General features: G+C 32.7%; 1 protein-coding gene across 1 annotated transcript in view; it reads right to left on the bottom strand.

Annotated features, from left to right (window-relative positions):
* LOC129220704 (thyrotropin-releasing hormone receptor-like) overlaps nucleotides 1-4,528 on the bottom strand; it is a 95,982-nt gene extending 91,454 nt beyond the window's left edge. Inside the window, exon 1 of the mRNA XM_054855134.1 lies at nucleotides 4,180-4,528. Coding sequence (XP_054711109.1) covers nucleotides 4,180-4,528 — 349 coding nt within the window. The remainder of the gene's footprint in view (nucleotides 1-4,179) is intronic.
* Between the last annotated feature and the right edge of the window lie 14,840 nt (nucleotides 4,529-19,368).

The following is a 19,368-nucleotide window of genomic DNA, read 5'->3' as shown; positions in this document are numbered from 1 at the left end:
ATCCAAAACAGTAACTTCTTTCTTGTCTCATGATCGGCTATTGGCTAGTAAATATATATGTATATATGAAGATAGCCAAGTCACTGATTGAGTGACTGTTGACGTGACGAACAATGAAACTCATGCCATAACATGATAATTTTAAAATATTTTTTGGTAATGTTTGACATGGTGGAAATGCTTTATTTTGGCAAGTCTGAACTGGATCCGGTAACGTAACTGTTTTACTGATAAGACTAATTTTAGAAGAATGAAGAAACGAAAAAGCGATCAACAATTAACGTTATCTACTGTATTTGAGGGTTAGTTAATCCACTGCAGTTAGGATTAAAATTTCAACTGTCAAAATATCACCTAACAGATAATTGCTGCGTTCAAATGTAGAAGCAATTTTCACCAGTCATACCTTGACGGGCGATTTTCAAGTTTTCAAAATGGAAATCTAAAAATTGACAGGATTACTTATCTTGTCATATGTATCCATCATGATAATTTTTATTGAAATCGGAAAGGGCGAGGTCAAGGAGGTGATTTTTCCGACATAGAATTTGCTCATAGGGAACTAGCTGAGCGACAAGGTAAGATTGCGAGGGCTGGTTTAGCCCTATAAGTGTGTTTTTAGAAAAATCCTGAAGCACGGCTACTTTAGTTTTTTTTTTTTCAAATTGTCAGTCATTATTGAATTTTTGTAATAAAAATTCAAAATGAAGGAATACATTGCACCCTCTAATTCCCAATTATCTAATATTTAGGGGTAAATTTCACCCCGTTAAAGGTGTTTGGCTGCGGAAAAAAAACTCATGGGTTCAATATTTTAGATGTTCTATCGATGTGCAAAGTTTTGCTCCAATCGCTGATTCACAATTGGGTAGGGTTACTTGTTAGAGCTATTTTTAGTGTTGATACCTTTATTTTTTTATTTTTAAATATTTTAATACCTTTTGAATTAGGATTTTGTTATTTACTAGCCGACTAACAAAAGGGAAATGTTTAATAAATCACTTAAGAATGGATAAAACTTATAAGAAACTTTATATGACTATTAAATACTCAGAACTACGATGAATATGCGGTTTTACCTCATCATACCTTAGTTTTTAACGTAGGGTGCCTTTGCATGGTTTTTTCACAGCCTAGTGACGAAGTTCCAACGCGAAGCTTTGCACAGGTTGGCTAATTGATCATGATAACTCAAAGCCTGTTTACCTTAATCAGTCAATGATGCAGATACAAATGTGATAGTTCAGCATGTAAACAAATAGCAATCAATATCAATACACGACATGATCTTTATGCACAATCATAGAAGACTAAGGAAAACCATACACTGCAATAATTTCTATAGGGTTCTAATAGAATTTTTTACTTAAAATTAAAAAACAGTGGGTTTATCTATAAAATAAGATCCAATTTACCAAGAAAAACAAATTAATTTCTGTTTTCTTTTTATATGTTGTTTTATAACCCTCCTTATTTTCCTTTATTTGGAGAAGGTAATTATTGTAGACCTTTCATAAGCTAAAATATTATATGTTCTTTCCTGTCCTTATGATTAATGACGGCGTTTTCATTAACTTCCCGATCGATCTTGTCTTAAAAGTCGGCTCTCTCAGAAAAAATGAAAACATAAAACGTTTTTAATTCTAAATTCAATTTTTAAAAACATAACGTATTTGGCAGTTATATTTTGCAGTAGTATCTTGTTTATCTTTTACCTATTTTAATCATTCATGTATTTTTCTCATGAATACATTAATTAATTTATTTGTTTATTCGCTTATTGTTTCACTACTCATTCATTCATGCATTACCTAAATTATAAATTCATTTAATGAAAAATAGTTATGATAATCAAATACAAAATTAACCATTTAAAGACATTTGATTTTTGCACTTAGCGTCATGTGGTTTTTAAGTTAAATCTTTCGATTTTTTCCTTTGAAGGTAAAAACTTACTGCCAAAACGAAAAATGATATTTCACTGCAAGTTTTAATCTAAATTACAATATTGTTTTTTCAATCTTTTGTAAATTTCAAACCAAATGTCCAGTCATTTAGTTTAGAGAGGGGATTTTGTTACCTTAACTAGTTCACTTTGCCCGTCACTCCTTTACTATTTATTGAAATAATACTGTCTAATTGTGTGAAACTATAAAAGTTTAGCCGTATTTTGAAAAAGAGTTTTATAAGGGTAGTTCTAAAACTTTATTATTTTTTTTTATTATAAGCTGTATATTAATTTAAGATGAAGAATAAGAAAAAAGGAACTACTCTGAGAACGTAATCAGCAGTACCAGCGAATTTTTTGTTTCTCGTGGATTTTTTCGTCTCTTCTACTGCTGTTTTTCCTGTAAAAGCTTGCTTATTTGGTTTTCGCTGAAAACAAAGCATGCAATTGACGTTAAATATCTCAAAACAATTTTTTAGATACCATCGTTTACCTGCCCACGGCAGAATTCATTGAAATATAAGAATTCAAACTCAAAAAAATCTTCAGAATCAATCCATTTAGTTTTCAGTTTTTCCTTAATCTTCTTTTTAACCCCAGACAATCAAAAGAGGGGGGTTATAAGTTTGACGTGTCTGTGTATCTGTGTGTGGCACTCTAGCGCCTAAACAGACGGACCGATTTTGGTTTTTAAAAAAATCCAAGGGAGAATTGATTAAGTGTTATTAGCTGGGTTGCGTCTTCAGAATACGTTAATTATCGAATATATTAATTAAAAAACTCTAAAAGGTTTTTCGCAATTTTGCAGTGAAAACATACTTACAAATTTCAAAATTTAGTACCAAAAGATAGGATAATTTTTTCTGCGTCCGATAGATAGAATTTGGAACTTCCATGTTACATAGTACTCGAAATATAATGTTTTTTAAAGCAGATTTTAAATACGGCTAAGCCTTTAGTCACGTGATTGGTAACCGAATTCATCGTTGGCCGACAGGGAAATTAAACGCAATGATTTAAAATTTTTGTCTGTTGCCAGTTTCTTTTTGAAAACAAATAAAATACTTTTAATTAATTTTTAACAGTATAAGGTTTTTAAAAGGATTTTCAATTTTTAATCTTGATCCCACATTTGCGACTCAGTCGATTTTTTTTAAATTTTTAATTTTTAATTTTAGTTTCTTGTATTTATTACCTTTTTAAATGTTTTTTTTTTTCCATATTTAAATTTAATAACCTCTCTTAGGTAGTTTCATGAACCGTTTCCAACTCTTTTTTGCCCTCGGATTGTGTTATTGTGTACATATATTTTGCAGGGTCAATTGTTGTAAAGGGAATCATGTGACAAATGGGAAAAAACTTTAGTGCTGGCCTTGTGGACATTTTTGATACCAGTTGCTGAGTGTAGATTCGTTCATTCAGAGAAAAATACTCGGAGAATATCGTTGATAAGTTTACTGTGTAAAAGTTGCTTGGTAAAGGTTTATTTTTCTCCTTGCATTAATTCTATTACGATTACATGAAGTATGAAAGTAAATTGCAGTAATTTTGCAAACTGTTCTCACTTTCAAAACGCCTATGGTAGAATAAAAATGATATATGTCAAAGATCTTTCACATATGTCATGCGTTCACTATTGTTATGCCTTATTATGTAAAAATCAGCAGCTTTTATAATTTTTTTCAGAAAAAAAAATTATTTATGCTGCATTAATATACACCCAAACCTGATTTTAATCAGTGGATAGAGACCGATAAAAAATCGCATAAAATGTTCGAAACTTCATAAGGGCTATAAAAAGTTATTTTTGCAACACAATTTTTTTTTGTGCATTGGATAGGAACCACATAAAAAAAGTGTCACGAAGAAAATAACCCAAAAACTTGCGAAATAACTAGGAATTGCTTCTTCAAACGAAATTAAGATAAACCAAGTGATTATACGTGAAATACACCGCCAGCTATTGTAGTTTTGTTGAATAGTCGGATGAAATTTCCCGAATAGGGATATTTTTGGAAGGTCACAGTGTCCTCCCATCGTGATGCCTCTGTCGTCATTTGAGGATACTATCTCGCACTCGTTTTACAAATAATTTCGTCCCAATCTGATTGAAGTTTTCACAACCAGCACAAAAAAAAAAAAAAAAAAAACGCACAGAAACAGGTTTGAATATATTCAACAATAAAAAGACTTTTTTAAACGACAAAATAAATGAGGATAATGTCACTCACCTAACAAGTAGTAAGCCAGAATTTCGTTAGGTACTGATGCTATAAGCACCATGAAATCTGCTATAGATAGGCTGACTAGGTAGCAGTTGGTCGGTGTATGCATGCTTCGTGTTTGCCAAACCACGATGACGACCATTATGTTGCCGAAGACACCAACTATAAATACTATGCCTTGAAAAACAGTTCCAACGATTCTATAATTCATGGAATAGTATGAAGGGTCCAGATATATGGGGTCACCCGAGTCTGATATGGTATCGTTGCCACCGGTGCTGTTGAATTTGGATAGCATCAAAGACACGTTACACTCTGTGCCGAAGAGCGAGGTGCTGTTGTCACAGTCCACCATCGTTGCTGTTTTAAATTACTCTTTTTGGATATTTAACAAGGTAGAAAATGTTGCTCAAAGCAGTTCAGATGTTCAACAAAATAGTCTTCTTCAGTGTTGATAATTTTTAAGTATAATTAGTCATGTTTGCATGTTTAATGAAAAAACGACGTTTAAACTAATCTTAATTTCCTTAATTTACGACGCATTGATAATTAAATGCAGCACATTAGTTTTATCATGAAAATTTTTATATTTGAAAATAGCTATCTATTTAATTGTTCTTGTGTTGAGTTTCCAATGTTATCGTTCCATGCATATGCGTTTTTCATGAGTCACATTTTAAATATTTCAGTACATTTCTCTATATAAAAATATTTTGAAGTTTGACAGTTACTTTGCTGAATTTATAGAATTACATTTAAGTATCAGTGAAAATTCTTATTTGGTACAAATTATTGACAAGTTCCAATAATATTTTTTCAAACAGTATTTAAAATTTTATAATAAATACCGAACTGTTTGCTACTTTCAACCTTCGTGTCTTGTTCTTCTTACTACTTGTAAAAAAGTAGTAAATATTGCAGTCGAAAAATCACTTCAGAAACATATATGTTATCAAAAATATACAATACATCTGCAATATGAAACAAAAATATTTTTTAAATATATTTTGAAAATCAGAGTGATATTAGTGTTAGGCTAATAATTAAATTTCGTACTAAGAAAGTTACAACAGAAAAAAAATGAAAAAAACTGGCCAAGTTTTAAAATTTTAAAAGCATTATTGAATGGCACAATTGACACCTGTTGAGACTTCGCTGAATAAAGTATACTTCTTAATCAAAGCAATAGAAAATCAATCCATAAAATTGGAAAATACGAGTCACGTCTTCACACAGTTGGTTGAAAACTTTCTTGAGTCTGAAAGTTCTAAACATTCGACCGCTTCGTTCGAAGGCGTCACTGATGTCTAGCGCGCATCCCTGCTTTGAAAGGTTTTTCCCTGGTCTCTAGTACCCCCTCTAGCTGCGCCGATATCGCGCGCAGTTGTCATGGTTACTATGATCAAGGCCGCTAAGTTTTGGGAGCGATGGATGATCTTAGTCTCATAAGTTATAGCCAAAGCTATTAATCACCATTTTGCTAAGGGTTCCTTTAGTCAAAAATATTTTACGACAAACGACTTTATTAACTCAAAGCATAAGTAAAACAATTTAGAAATTTTACTGTTTTTGCTGTAAAGAAAGTTTAAAGTTTTATACACCACAAAAAAAAAAGACTAATTTTACGCTAAAAATATTTGCAACTTCATGCTTTTAGTTTAAGGGAGACGAAACCCTTAAACTCACCGAAAAAAATCGATTTTCAGACTGAGAAATGTAGAAAGCTCCAGTGATATACTTTACAAATTCGCATTTTTTTTTTTTCAAATCGATGAATTATTGATAAAACTAGAAAAAAATGACTAAATTCAAATGCACTGCTTATAACTGAAATTGACTTTTTCTTTCTTGCTTTTCTCATAACCACGTTTTCCAGGTTTTTATTTACGCCAACAGCTTTATCGAAAACTCTAAAGATTTAAAACATTGAAAAATAGTAAGTTAACCTATTACTGTAATATAAACCTTGAACAGTTAATGTACATACAATATGTGGTTTTGAAATAATGATCAATTAATTTTCGAGGGGAAAAAGCATGTTTTTCGGGGGAATTTTTCAAACATTCACACATAAAACCTGTTTTTAGTTAAATATTTCCAATTTGGAGAGTCATATCACTCTCTGGTATCTAACGAAGAGATATACACAAAAGGTTTTAAAAATTATGAAAAAGTGAATGCACTGGAAATGTTAAGGAAACTGTAGTTCTTTGCAAAAAAGTGCGGCTTTTTTATTAAAAAAAACTAGTTTTTTATTTCAACAAATAAGCTGTCAAAATATGTTATTTATGTCGTATATAATAATCTTATAAAGTTTTAGAAAGGTGCAATGAATATTGAAGAAAAAATATTTAGGTTGTTCGCTCACCTTAAAAAGAAAACATATTTGTACTAGAGTTGACCTCGCAAAATGAAGAAAAAACCTGCTAATTTAACGAACTTTAGAAAAACAATACTCTCGAACATTGGAGCGACATTATTTTTAAATGTAATAAACTCACTTTTAGTAGGGTTGACCGGGGCACGTTTACGGAATTTTTTTAAATAAATTTTCTAATTTTTATTTTTGAACCTAGGAAATTTTAGATATTGTGGTTTTATAAAGCAGTTAATGAAGTCAAAATTTGTGTATCACGTTGGTGCTCAGCTTTTTTTTTTTTTTTTTTAATCCGTAAAAAATGTTTTTTGAGCCCAAGTCCATTGCGTAATCTTGTCCCGAACATTGGGCAAGTTTACGCAAAGAGTGGAGCACGTTTACGCAAAATAAAAATAATACCAAGTAGTAAGTGAAATAGGTATTTAACCAAGTTTAAATGTTTTATTTCTCTTAAAACACTTTGAAAATAAGAAAATCACAAATAATTAATTAAAGAACATTTTATAGGCTAGACTAAAATCGTAGGGCCATTTTTAGTAGGCTTGCTACCCTAGCTATTTTTCTAGGGCTAGTTACTAATTAAAAACATAAATTATTTAGTCATCTTCTTCATCACTGTTAGATTTTACTAAAAAAACAAAATATTCTTTTTCGCATACTTGTCATGGGACTGCGTTTTGTCATCTAAGACATAGAACCCTGCCTTGTACTTTTTCCGATTGGTTGTGTGTTTTCAAACAATTGATGCATGCACAATTTTCTACTTCGTAAACAGAATCGTTCATTAATTTCTTTTATACAGAGTACTAACTTTTCCCCTTTCGCAGGTTTTGGTTCCATACTTTTTTCTTTGATGTGTTCTATTTCTGCTTCAATAGAAACTTGTAAATTCTAAAGTAATTTCTCCTTTTTGTTTTGTTCAACCCATTTTGTTTTGTTTTTCATTGTAGCTTCTAACTGCTCTTGTCTGAGGGTGTCTTTAATAGGAGTATCAGTTAGGATTGTGAGCATCCTCTTTCGTTTTGTTTTCCTAGTTCCTAAACTTCCTACCTTTTCAAATGATCTCAGTTGGGGTAGTCCATATGTGAAGATTTGGAAGGCCTACTGTGATAAAAACTTGGATTACCGATAAGTCTTTTCATTATTTTGACAACTAACGTGGTTCTGTTAGTGTTTTAAACATGATGTCTTACCATCTTTAAAATAAAGAAAATGTGTTAAAGGCTGAATAGTGTATAAAGTTAAAGCCGAACAGGCATGAAAACAACACTATTGTCCGTTTTTCACGAGAACGCACTTTGCCGTGCCTCCTCGAAGGCGAGTTCCATTTTGCGCGGGGGTGATCGGTAAGCAATCCACGCGCTTCTAAAGGAGACAAAACCAGACCTCCTTAACTTGAGCGTGCATTTTAATGTGCAAAAAAGTCTTAGTGTCCTTTACATCACTTGCTTCACTTTCTTTTTTCATTTTAGTTATTCATGCATTTAAAAAACTGCTGCTTTTACAACAAAATGCTACGACACGTATATACCTTCTGCCGAAAACAACGAAATAGAATCATTGGATACCACGTGACGGGGGAGGAGTCAAGTGTCTTCTCGTAGAAAACGGACAATATATAATTGTAAGCTATAAGATACGAATCTGTTACTTAATTGAAAATATATGGTGTATTTCAAATCAAAACAACCTGAAAATACTAAAGGTTTGAGACAGTACAGAACAAAAAAAGGTCTCGGGTGCGTTTAGAAGTAAGACAGAGTAGTAAGACATAGTAAGGGCGTGCGTAAATGTGCCCCGATGAAAATGAGTAAACGAGCTTTCATCTCCGCATAGCTTAAAAATAATTCATTAAGCATACCTTATTTTACTGCACCATTTGGTTGGAATGCACAGTATGCAAAATATTTTCTTGAATATATTATTGTAGAACGAAATGAAAAATGTTTAACCGAGAAAGAAATTTGGAACAAAAACAAAAGGCGAGAATTTTCATCGCCAAAATAGTGTGCCAACTTTACTTGATTGCTTTCATTCTCAGCTGAAGAGTTTCATTAAAAAATTGTTTAGGGTTATAGTTTTCGTATTGTGCGAGCAAAGAATCCTTGGTGAAATTTCGCATGTCAGTTAAACATTTTAATTTTTTATCATGAGTGGAATAAAATGGTAGAAAAATTACAGAATTTGATAAGTTAAAAGAAATAAAGGTAGATCAATTAAAAAAAAAAAAAAACTACCACCATATATCCGTGAAATTTTGTTGATGATTTGAATAGCATGATAGAATTAAATCGTAATTCAAAAATTTGAAACATGCGAAACAGAAAAAATTTAAATTAACCGATTCGGCTATTTGAGAAAACAATTAGCGCTAGCGAAGCAAGGCAAAGAAGTATCATCTTCTTTGGATAGTAATTCTTAATGTCATATAATTAAATTATCTAGCGTTAATTGTTATTCTTGTCAGTCTTATGGCAACACTGAAAATGTAGTTCCATCAAGAATTGATAAATATCGAATTCAACATCGTGGAAATAGCACCTTGGAACTACGAACTACGTAATTTGCATTAGTTTCTGACGTTTAGTAACGCTTCTTGACTCGTCATTTCTTTCTACATGGGTCAGAATATCTACAAGTCTTTAAACATTAATTTAAAAAGAATGAAGCAAGAGAATCATGCATGCAAACAAATTTACTCGGCTTATTAGCATTCTTACGTTAAAATCATGCGTTTTTTTACCCTTTTCATTCGCCATTAGACGGTGGCTGCAATGCCTCCTATAGTTTGTTGGAGTTGCAAATTAAATGAAATGCTTAAAATGAAAAAATGTCAATTCGCATACATCCCCTTAAGAGCTCTCTCGATGACGTCATAAAATCTTAAAAAACCGTGATTTTTCAAAACTGTTTTGTAATTGTTTCAAAATTTGATTTTTTTGACGAAAAATTCATAAATTTTGATTCTTTGCGGAATTTAAAGATTTTTTCTAATTGTAACTCTATGCTTATCTCTAACCGTTTAGAAATCAGCTATTGGTCCATCAATAGGGTGGACACCCTGTATATACATATAAAAAATATATCAAATTGAGTATTTTAAATATTTAGCAGACCATTCATTTTTTTAGCAGATGATTATAATTATTTTCTAATCTATATATATAAAAATGGACTTTGGTAAATTTGTTTCCTAAGATCTCGGAAACTACCCGGCTGATTTGACTGAAACGTTCACCGTTTGTTCTTTTTGGTACTGAGGAGGTTTGTAGATCAGTTCGATAAAAATCCGATTGATAGTTCCTTTTTTATTCTAATTTGTCCAAATTTTCGCATAAATGCCCCAATATGACGGTTAAAGATACGTGCACATATTAAAATTATGTGTCCATCGAAAGCGCTTATTTTTCTGCTGAAGATGGCATCTGTTAGAAAGTTCTAAGTTGTATGAAAAACGAGTTATGGGCTTTTTTTGTTCCATGTTCGAAGGCTCTCCTCAACCCAATTCACTATTTAGTGTATCATCTCAACTCCCAGTTCATAGTTAGAATTGTTGAATGTTTTTGTGTTTCGTCTGACTGTTTGAGGCTTTTCTCAAGTCAAATCTTAAATTAACGTTTTTCCCCCCAAGATTGGCTAATAATAACTATAGATTTGGTTGATTATTTTCCATTGAAACGGAACTTTAGTGTAATTAATGTTTTTTTAAAAATTATTTGTGCTGATTGGATTTTTTAATCATTATCCAATCTAACAGCAGAAACCTCGCCAAAATTTATGCAGAAGGATTTCAGTAGCGGATACATTTGGCAGTTTTTTCAACTGTCACGGTTTTCGAAGTCAAAGACTACGTAATAATGTTTGTCAGCTTTCACCATGTAAACAAAATATCGTCAATCAAAGAATCTTTGAAAACTTTTTTTACTGTAAAATAATCTAGCAACTAAATTTGGCACATCCATAAACAGCACAAAAACTTCCATTAATGTGATTTGATGCACAAATTCAAACCATCGCCAAATTTTACAACTTATTTTCTAAACATTTCGGATGAAATTGTTTAGCGCCATTTTATGATGACCAAAAGTTTCTTAGCATATGGCGACAATATCTCTTTAACAAAAATTAGTAACATACCGTTTTAAAAAGTAAGGAGGGGGAGCATTATCTAAGGTATCCCAAAACAATTCCCGCAAATTTGGTAACATTTTAAATTGCACCATGAACCCACAATAATTGAAATTTTCCAAAATAACTAAAGCAAGTTTAAGGGGATCACGGGCACGCGGCTACATTTTTTTAAACGGTTCGTTCTTCAATAGACATACAGAGAAGGTAAGACTCCATGTAAAAAAAAAATAGGTATTAACTGATAAATCTTTTTAAACATGTGAAGTTTAATTTCATGTTTCGGAAATTCTTCTAATTTGTATATGCTTAAATTTCGTGTTTTCGTTTCTAAATGAATGCTGTTTTGCTCTTTTTACTTACTACTACTTTAGTTTTATGAGTAAGGAATAAGCTAGATTTTAAATCACGTCAAAAAGGTGTGTTTTAAGTTCTCTCACTTAAAACAGAAAACAAATGCAAGTATCAATTGTTTCTCATAATTATTGCTAACTCAGGCAACGCCGGGTATTTTTGCTAGTATTTTATAAACTTTCAACCTTTAACGGATATTTGATTGGGAACACCTTAAATAAAGCTATTTTATCTGGCATTTAAATGTGCTATTTTACCAGAGGCAGGTTGAAGAACAGAGTTAAAAAAGTAAAAAAAAAAACAACATATTATTTCAAATTTAAATATGTAAGAAACATAATAAATTAACAAACAAAGACAACGAAATGTATTAGCTTTTCTATAAAAAAACTTACTAGTCGTAATGTTAAAAAAAAAAAAAAAGAAAAGAAAAGAAAAGAAAATGATTCACAATAAATAACTTTGTTTCGAAGGGAAACCGGAAGCAACTCTCTATCCCTAAGTTAAAAAAGGTCATCATCTCCGGATTTCTCTTTTTGTTTTCTCTCCGTTGTCAAAGCAAACAAACAAAAAAAAAAAAAAAAAAACCTTTGAAAATAAAATTTATAAAATAGTAAAAGCATTTAAAAAGTGCACCTAAACACGCTATTTTTTTTAAGAAAAAAAATCTGCAGCTATTTCTTTTAAAAGTAGCACTTTCGATTTCTTTTTATTTTCTGTCACTAAAATAAAACTAAAGTTCCAATGGTGGTAAGGTTAACAGTTTTAGTTTTACATTTTGAACAGATGTGTTTGAACATTTTCTTTCTCAAGAGCTCTCTCCAATAAAGTTTGTTCCAAGCAAATCCACTTTTGAGTTCTGGACCGATATTAGCCTGAAATAGTCTAAAGGCACCCATATTGAATGTTTTTTTTAATCTGTTCATTTTGAATTTTTATTTATAAACACCATCTTTGTCGAAAGTCATTTCTAACAAAACTTGATTTGGTGAATCCTCTTCTAAGTTCAATATCAAAATTTCTCTCAAATTTTACCGTTAACTTTAGGAATTTAAGAAAACAATTAACTCTTTCCTTCTGAAAGTTCATTTTTAAGCATGTTTTTCATTCAAGGTCTTTTACAACGACGTTTTTTTTTTTAATCCACCTCTAAATTCGGAATCTGCATTTGTCTTAAATTTAGCGTTTATGGCAAGTTTTTTCCGAACTGAAAAAAATTGGAGGAAAAAGCTTTCAAATTAAGAAGTAAAATATTGGAATGAAGTGTCCTTGTCGAGATCTTTCGAACAAAAATAAAAGCTAGTTCGAATCAGACTTTTCATTTAAAGTTATTGGGGGAGGGAGAGGGAGAGGGGACTGACATACAGACAAACCAAAAAGGTATTTCCCCAATCTCAAAGCGTTGCTTTTCAACGTTTATATTGTGAAGAACTTAATCCTAATTTAGTTTATTTTCTCCGCATGTTTAAATATTTCTTTGAAAGTACTAAAATTAAAATGTTTCTAGTAAAAAGTTGCAAATATTTAGGATTTCCTGAAACTTAATGTTTAACAGTTTTAAAGAACAAATTTGATGTTAGGTTTGCACTCATTAATATTTTATTGTATTAGCTCTGAAAGGTTCTATCGTTTTTAACAATGATATCATCATTGTCAAAAGCGATATTAATTTTTCAAAAAGCATATTTTAAAATGTTTCCAGTCTAAGACGATTTTTAAAGGCATTTAACTGATGTAAGAAAGTTCTTGCTGGTATACTAGAAAATAGGCTCATTTTCCCATTTTCTGGGAAAAAAATTTATGACTAGAAATTTCTAAAGATATTCAAGAGTTTTTAGTTTTTGTTTAAAAAAGGAATAAATCCGATGAGTTGAGTTGCTTACTTTTTGAACATAATTATACACGGCATTTTAAATATGTTTCCAAACTATTTTAACAGACATGATGGAAGTTATAATGAGAATGATCAATTTTTTTCCGTTGTAGTTTGGAAGGGTAGTTCTCCAGTTAAAAATTAAATAGATGAAACAGACAAGGCATATGCATGCCGATTCTTTTTTCAAATACAAATTACGCATACAAAAAAAAAGAAAAAAAAGAAAAGAAAAGAAAGAAAGAAATAAAAAAATAAAGAGAAAATAGTAAAATATCAGTTAGATTGTTTTGATAGTTTTATATTTATTTGTAGTTGGCTCTCTTTATCACCCTTTTATTTATTTATTTGTTTATTTATTTATTTGAAAATATTGAAGATTTAAAAATACGCAACTGTGTCTAAATAAGATACATTTTAGGTTTATTCACGAATAAAACTGTCCGCATAATTTCCCTAGCATTTCTCTGGAGATATACGAGCGTATACTAAACTGTTAAGATTAGACAAAAAGAAATTCTGCTCCACACATTAATAAATTTTAACACAAAGATAACAAACAATTTTCCGACAGAGTTGTAGAAAAATTCAGCCCATTGAAATATGATACAGTGAAAACAGCCTATAAAAGTGAAAAATGTGTTAAATATATCATTGTTTAACCAAACGTTTGGACTATAAAATATTATAAAATGTTCAAATTAATCACGGGATTTTAAATTACAGATGCTTAATTTGTAAATGAGTTTATGATAACATGTTCGAAAATTGATTTTATAGATAAAACTAAATTCTGACTGTTGAAAATATATTTTGGCAATAACAGCCAGAAGAAAAAATGAAAATTAAACTAATCGTTTCGTTTTTTTTTCAGCAGCAAACTGTTAATATCTTGGAGAAAATACAATAACCCTTTTTTTTACCTTCTCTCCCATTCATTGACCTATTTGATAAAAATTCTAATTTTGCTGCTACTTTCAAAGCATTGTAGTTCCAAGGGTTTAAACTGGGAAATAGTTTTGGGCATTGATCTCACCCTCCCCCGTAAAGAGCTCTCGATTTTAAAATAAATTTCCAAGAATTGGAAATTGTGAGTGTGAATCACATTGAGTGTGAATCACATGAAGCACATCATGTGGAGCACATGATGTGAGATTTTATTTCCCCCCCCCCTCCCCTTAAATTTAAAACCGTCACTGCTGCGCACTGCTCAAAACGTGGCATTTCTTTCGAATATAATTTTGAGGTTATTCGAATCTTCATTCTCTTTTCTATGTAATTTAACCATGTTATAATATACAGTTTAGTTACTGTATTGTTCAAATATACTTCAGTGGTTATGCTAATGATAAAAAATTACTAATAAAAAGCAGTTCATTACTTTTTTGAAACTTTATTTTTTAGATACCAGATGCTCTAATTGTTGTGCAAAGTCAAATGCAGTTTATTTCTGATTCCGTTATTTGGTGGAATATTGTTTGTTGTACAAGTTCACCATTAAAATTCTCAATGTTTCTACTTTGCATTTGAAAAAAATAACAATAGGTATTCAAATTAATGTATCACATGCAGGGCCTGACTCACTCAAAGGGAGGTCCTAGGACCATAATAATTTAGAGGCCCCCTGAAGACCATAGCAGAATACAGTGGTTGATTTACAGGTTTATGGTCGGTCGGAATGCAATTTTGGGATCATTTGTTTCTATCCCAGAACTATGTAAATCATTTATTATGTGCATTATGAATCCCCTTTGAAGCCCCTCACAGTTGTGACATGGTAAATTTGCTATTGTCAAAATGAATAAAAATTCTCCTTTAAGGAAGTTTATTACCAGCTGACAAGTCATTATTTTGTTATTATTTTTAAAATACACATATTTCTCGTACAGTGGTAATGCTATGCACAATTCTTCAAGTAATATGGTGCCCCTTAGGAAGATGGGGCTCCAGGCTCATGCCCAGCCAGCCTGTGTGAGAATCTGATCACATGATTGAAGACCAGTAGGGTTGAAATGTTACGACGGGGGAAAAACTGAAAGTTTTAAAAGAGTTCCTCAGTCCCTAAGTGCCTAAGATCACAAATCTTTAAACGTGGGCATTGAGGAAGCTTAATGTGGTGAATTTTCAAGAGTTTCACGTGAATGGATTAATCAATAAGATTTAATTTACACCACTTCGGTAAGTATTTCAGGCTGAGTTTCACACACGCTGTTAGAATTTTATTTTCTCCCTGGAAAATTCGGGGAAAATCCTTCACATAAAGCATACTTGAATCGATTATTGATGAAATCGATTATTGATTTTTTTTTTCAAAATTGAGTTAGCTGTGGTTTTCCCATGCTTGCATGTAGAGACATCGACTAATATGGCAGGGAAGTCAATTCTTGTACAACAAAGCACTTTATTTAGGGGTCATATTTTTCGTTTAGTGCAGAAACTGCGTAAGTTCCGGACTTATGCTCTTTCTGCACTAAACGCGAAGGAAGAAATAGTAAGAGGCTATGACAAGATCATAGAAGAACTAGATTTTTTGGCGTAATGAAGTAAAAACAAATAACTCCTTTGATCTAACATAATATCGATAATAGTCGGTTCGTCAGTTCGGGGGGGGGGGATTCGAAATCACGGAATCCGAATGAAATTCGCTAATTTATCAGATTTTTTTTTTTTTTACATCATTCTAGGAACTGCGAAACAACTGTATGCTTTCAGTGAGATGTACGCTGGTCAAAGTAAGAACAACACTGCAGGAGACTCTTTCTAAAAATAACACTGAAGAAATTTAGCAAGATTGCTGGCTGATGACTTTCCTCCGAGAGGACATTCGCTTGTTCTTTGCGACCGGGATCTTGGGACAGTAAAGCGAATGTTCAACAGATACGACAGTTTATAACCATGTGAAATACAATCTCATATAAGTGAAATTTTGAAATTACATCAAGATTCACCGTCGAATCTGTTGAAAACAATGAAATCTGTTACTGCTTAAACAGGTGCCCTTCATTTTTTAAGAGGACTTATCTCCCAAATTGAGATTTTGGAAAAAATATTCTACTGGGTGACAAATGTTTCCAATTATCCACATTCATGACGCTTAAATATTTGATAGAACATCAAAGAAACTGTTTCAGACTAGCTATGTTATAGACGGTTTTCAAGAGAGTATTGCAAAGTTAACGGTTGTCGGCTGAACTACCTTTGCCAATATTGAGTATAAAGGGAAAATTTTCGTATCGTTGAAAGAAATAACAAATATCGAGATGATTATTCAGTGAAATTTTGAACACAATCATACTAATATGTACATCGAACATGGTGCACAAAACTAGACAAGAGAAGGATAGGAAAAAATATTTCCATGGAGGACGTATTTGATGAATATGAATATAGTTTTATACCCATGTAAAACTTTTGCTTTTTATCTCAGTTTGTTAGTTTTTGTTTTTTTTTTTATTTTCTTACGCCAGACTTTATTATTTCACTAAAGCAAGACGAGAAAAAGAGGAAAATACACGATGTATTTCCTTAAGATAATGAATTTATGAATACAGACTTCACTAACTATTTTTGTCATTTTGTAATAGTTTTTTTTTTCCTCATAAATCAGTTTGAAACAAATCTATTTCACTTGATTTACATTTTCATCACCGTAAACTAGTATTTTAAGATATTTATTGCAGAAAGGGCATAAGTTCAAATTATTCTTTTCTTTTTAAATTATTTTCAGTGACAAAATGAAACGTATTTCAAGGTAAGGTAATTATCCTATTTGTAGCTAGATTAGTCATAAAAATTTCCATAGAATTTAATTCATTTCTGAATGAAATACTCACTTTTTATTGAGTTCTGAAAATATGCATTAGTTGGACTTATGCCCTTTCTGAAATAATCGATTCACTTGTTCCAAGTTCTCACGAATTTCTTTGCGTTCGAGAACCCTAAAGATTTTATGCAAGGGGATTGCGCTGCTGGAGACGCGTTGGTAGAAAGACGAAGGAGATCACTTCAGAGACTAACTCCTCCTACTCACAAAATAGTAAGTTGAATCAACTTTTTGAAAACGTTGCCTGCCAACTAATTAGCTGGCGTTTTTTGGCGAAATCTTAGTTGAATCAACTTTTCTTCTAATAAGCCGAATTTATTCCAGCAGCTGCTCTACAACTTGGTTAATTCTGAATAGAGTTGACTCAACTAGTTTACTCACATGAAGAGTTAACGCTTAGCAATGTCCCGAACAGTTGAACCAACTAAACAGTTAATTCGATATATCGGGATGAGAAGGTAGCGGCACAAGTGCCTGGCTGGGTCAATGTCACGTTAAGGGCGTCTGGAGCTCTTCACTTCTTTACCTGGTTACACAAACTGATAACCGTAAGCTCGAAAGTTGATTCAATTTAGTTGCCTCGTATGAAAAAGACCTATAGAATTGGCTATAATTTCTGAAAGTTTTTTTTATCTCTTTTTTCATACAAAACTGCTCGAATTTTCTCGGTTCCCTAACATTTTTTTTTTCTTTTTGTATCACTATTAATTTTTAGCGAATCACTGAGGAACGAACCATACTACTCTAAAAAACACATCTTTTTTTCATCTTACACTTTCTTCCCAAAATGCTATTTTTATTTCATGCGTCTTAAGTGTCCACCTTAAAATTGAAAAACCCATATTGTTTAACATGAATACACTGCTCGACATTGAAAATGCAACACCAAGAAGAAGTGTTCAGAAATTTATGCAAATTTTAGAGTAGACGTACATCACTGAGTTATGTAAATGATGTGAAATAGGCAGCTCTCCGACGCACGTGAAGTAAGATACAACTGAAGGAACTTGCAGAATGGGCAATATTCGTGTCGTTATTTCTGACTGGAGAATTATCGAAGAAATTTTGTTTTTGTCTTGGAGGATAAGTGTAACACGAGAGAATGTCAGACCGCCGTCAACGAAGGCACTTCTAGCAGATAGACGATTTTACGAGGGGTATGGTGACCGGACTGAGAAGGGGAGGTTGGTCCGTACATCAAATCGCAGCTGATACCCACATGGATGCGAGCACGGTGCATCGGTTGTGCCGAAGATGGTTGGAACAACGAAATGTGGCAAGATTGAGGGGTGCAGGGGCAGCCAGAGTGGTTTGAGGCATCTACCGACAAGCTGTAGTAGACCCACAAATCACTTGTTCCTCGATTCTTCAGCAGGTGCAAGATACCCTGAATGTTCCCGTGTCAACCAGAAATATTTCCCGTCGTTTGGTCACACGTGGTCTGCAATTAAGTTACGCTAGGAAGTCGTCCGCTAAGAAGACTGCCATTGACCCCACAACATAGACAGCAGCGTTTAGTATGCTGCCGGGCTAGAGCGACGTGTATGACAGAATGGCGAAATGTCGTGTTCTCAGATGAATCCCGCTTCTGTTTATCCAGTGATAGTCGTTGCATACGTGTGTGGCGTCGACGTGGACACAGATCTAATCCGGCAGAAAATGTGGAACGCCCCACCGCACGACAACGTGGCATAATGGTTTGGGGCACAATTGCGTACAATTCCATATCACCTCTAGTTCGTATTCAGGGCACTATGACGGCCCAACGATACTTGGATAACGAGCTGCGACCCTTCAGTCCCCAGTTTCAATCCCTTACCTTCAAGAGCTACCTAATGCAATTTTTCAGCAAGATAACGACCAACCACACAGTGCTCGCACTGCAACATGCTCTCCAAGGCACACAGATGCTTCCCTACCCACCATACTCTCCTGACCTTTCACCAATCGAACATGTGTGGGATGTGATTGAACGCCGTTTGTAGACTCTGTGCCTGCCTCGTTCAGAAGATGAACTGTGGCAGATGGTTAAAAGGGAATGGAGAGTCAACCCTCTGGACACCATTCGCACCCTTATTGACTCTATGCCTAGACGTGTTTGTTCGTGTATCGCTGTCCGCGGTGCTCCTACATCCTACTGAGCCGATGCCGTTCTCGCTCTGTATTCAGCCTATCTTTGAAATTAAGATCATTATTTATTCCCTGCCGTCTCTGTCTTTTTTTCCAAATTTCATCACTTTCTAACCACTCCTTCTTGGTGTTGCATTTTCAATGTCGAGCAGTGTATAATGAATCTTAAGATACGTGCGAAAACATTTGGTCTGAGCCACTGCACAAAAAAATTATTCAGAAACATTAGGAAAAGTACGTGACTTCTGTATATGATCTTCCTTATAATTCCACTTCTCGGGCAATGAGTCACTTTTTTACCTCTCTACTTTAAGAATACCAACACATTACATACGTGTTTGCCATCAAAAGTTTGTTCTGATATGCTTCGTTAGAAGCAAATGCGTTTCTTTTATCAAAAATCACAGAAGATATAATTTTCTCAGTACTATCCTATTTTATTTTTATTTATTTATTTATTTATTTATTTATTTTAAGTTTGAAATCGGAAACGAAACATTTACTCCTTTG

Source organism: Uloborus diversus, chromosome 4 (genome assembly GCF_026930045.1).
Source record: "Uloborus diversus isolate 005 chromosome 4, Udiv.v.3.1, whole genome shotgun sequence".
In the NCBI taxonomy this organism is placed as follows: domain Eukaryota; kingdom Metazoa; phylum Arthropoda; class Arachnida; order Araneae; family Uloboridae; genus Uloborus; species Uloborus diversus.
This window is presented reverse-complemented; position numbering and strand designations above follow the sequence as displayed.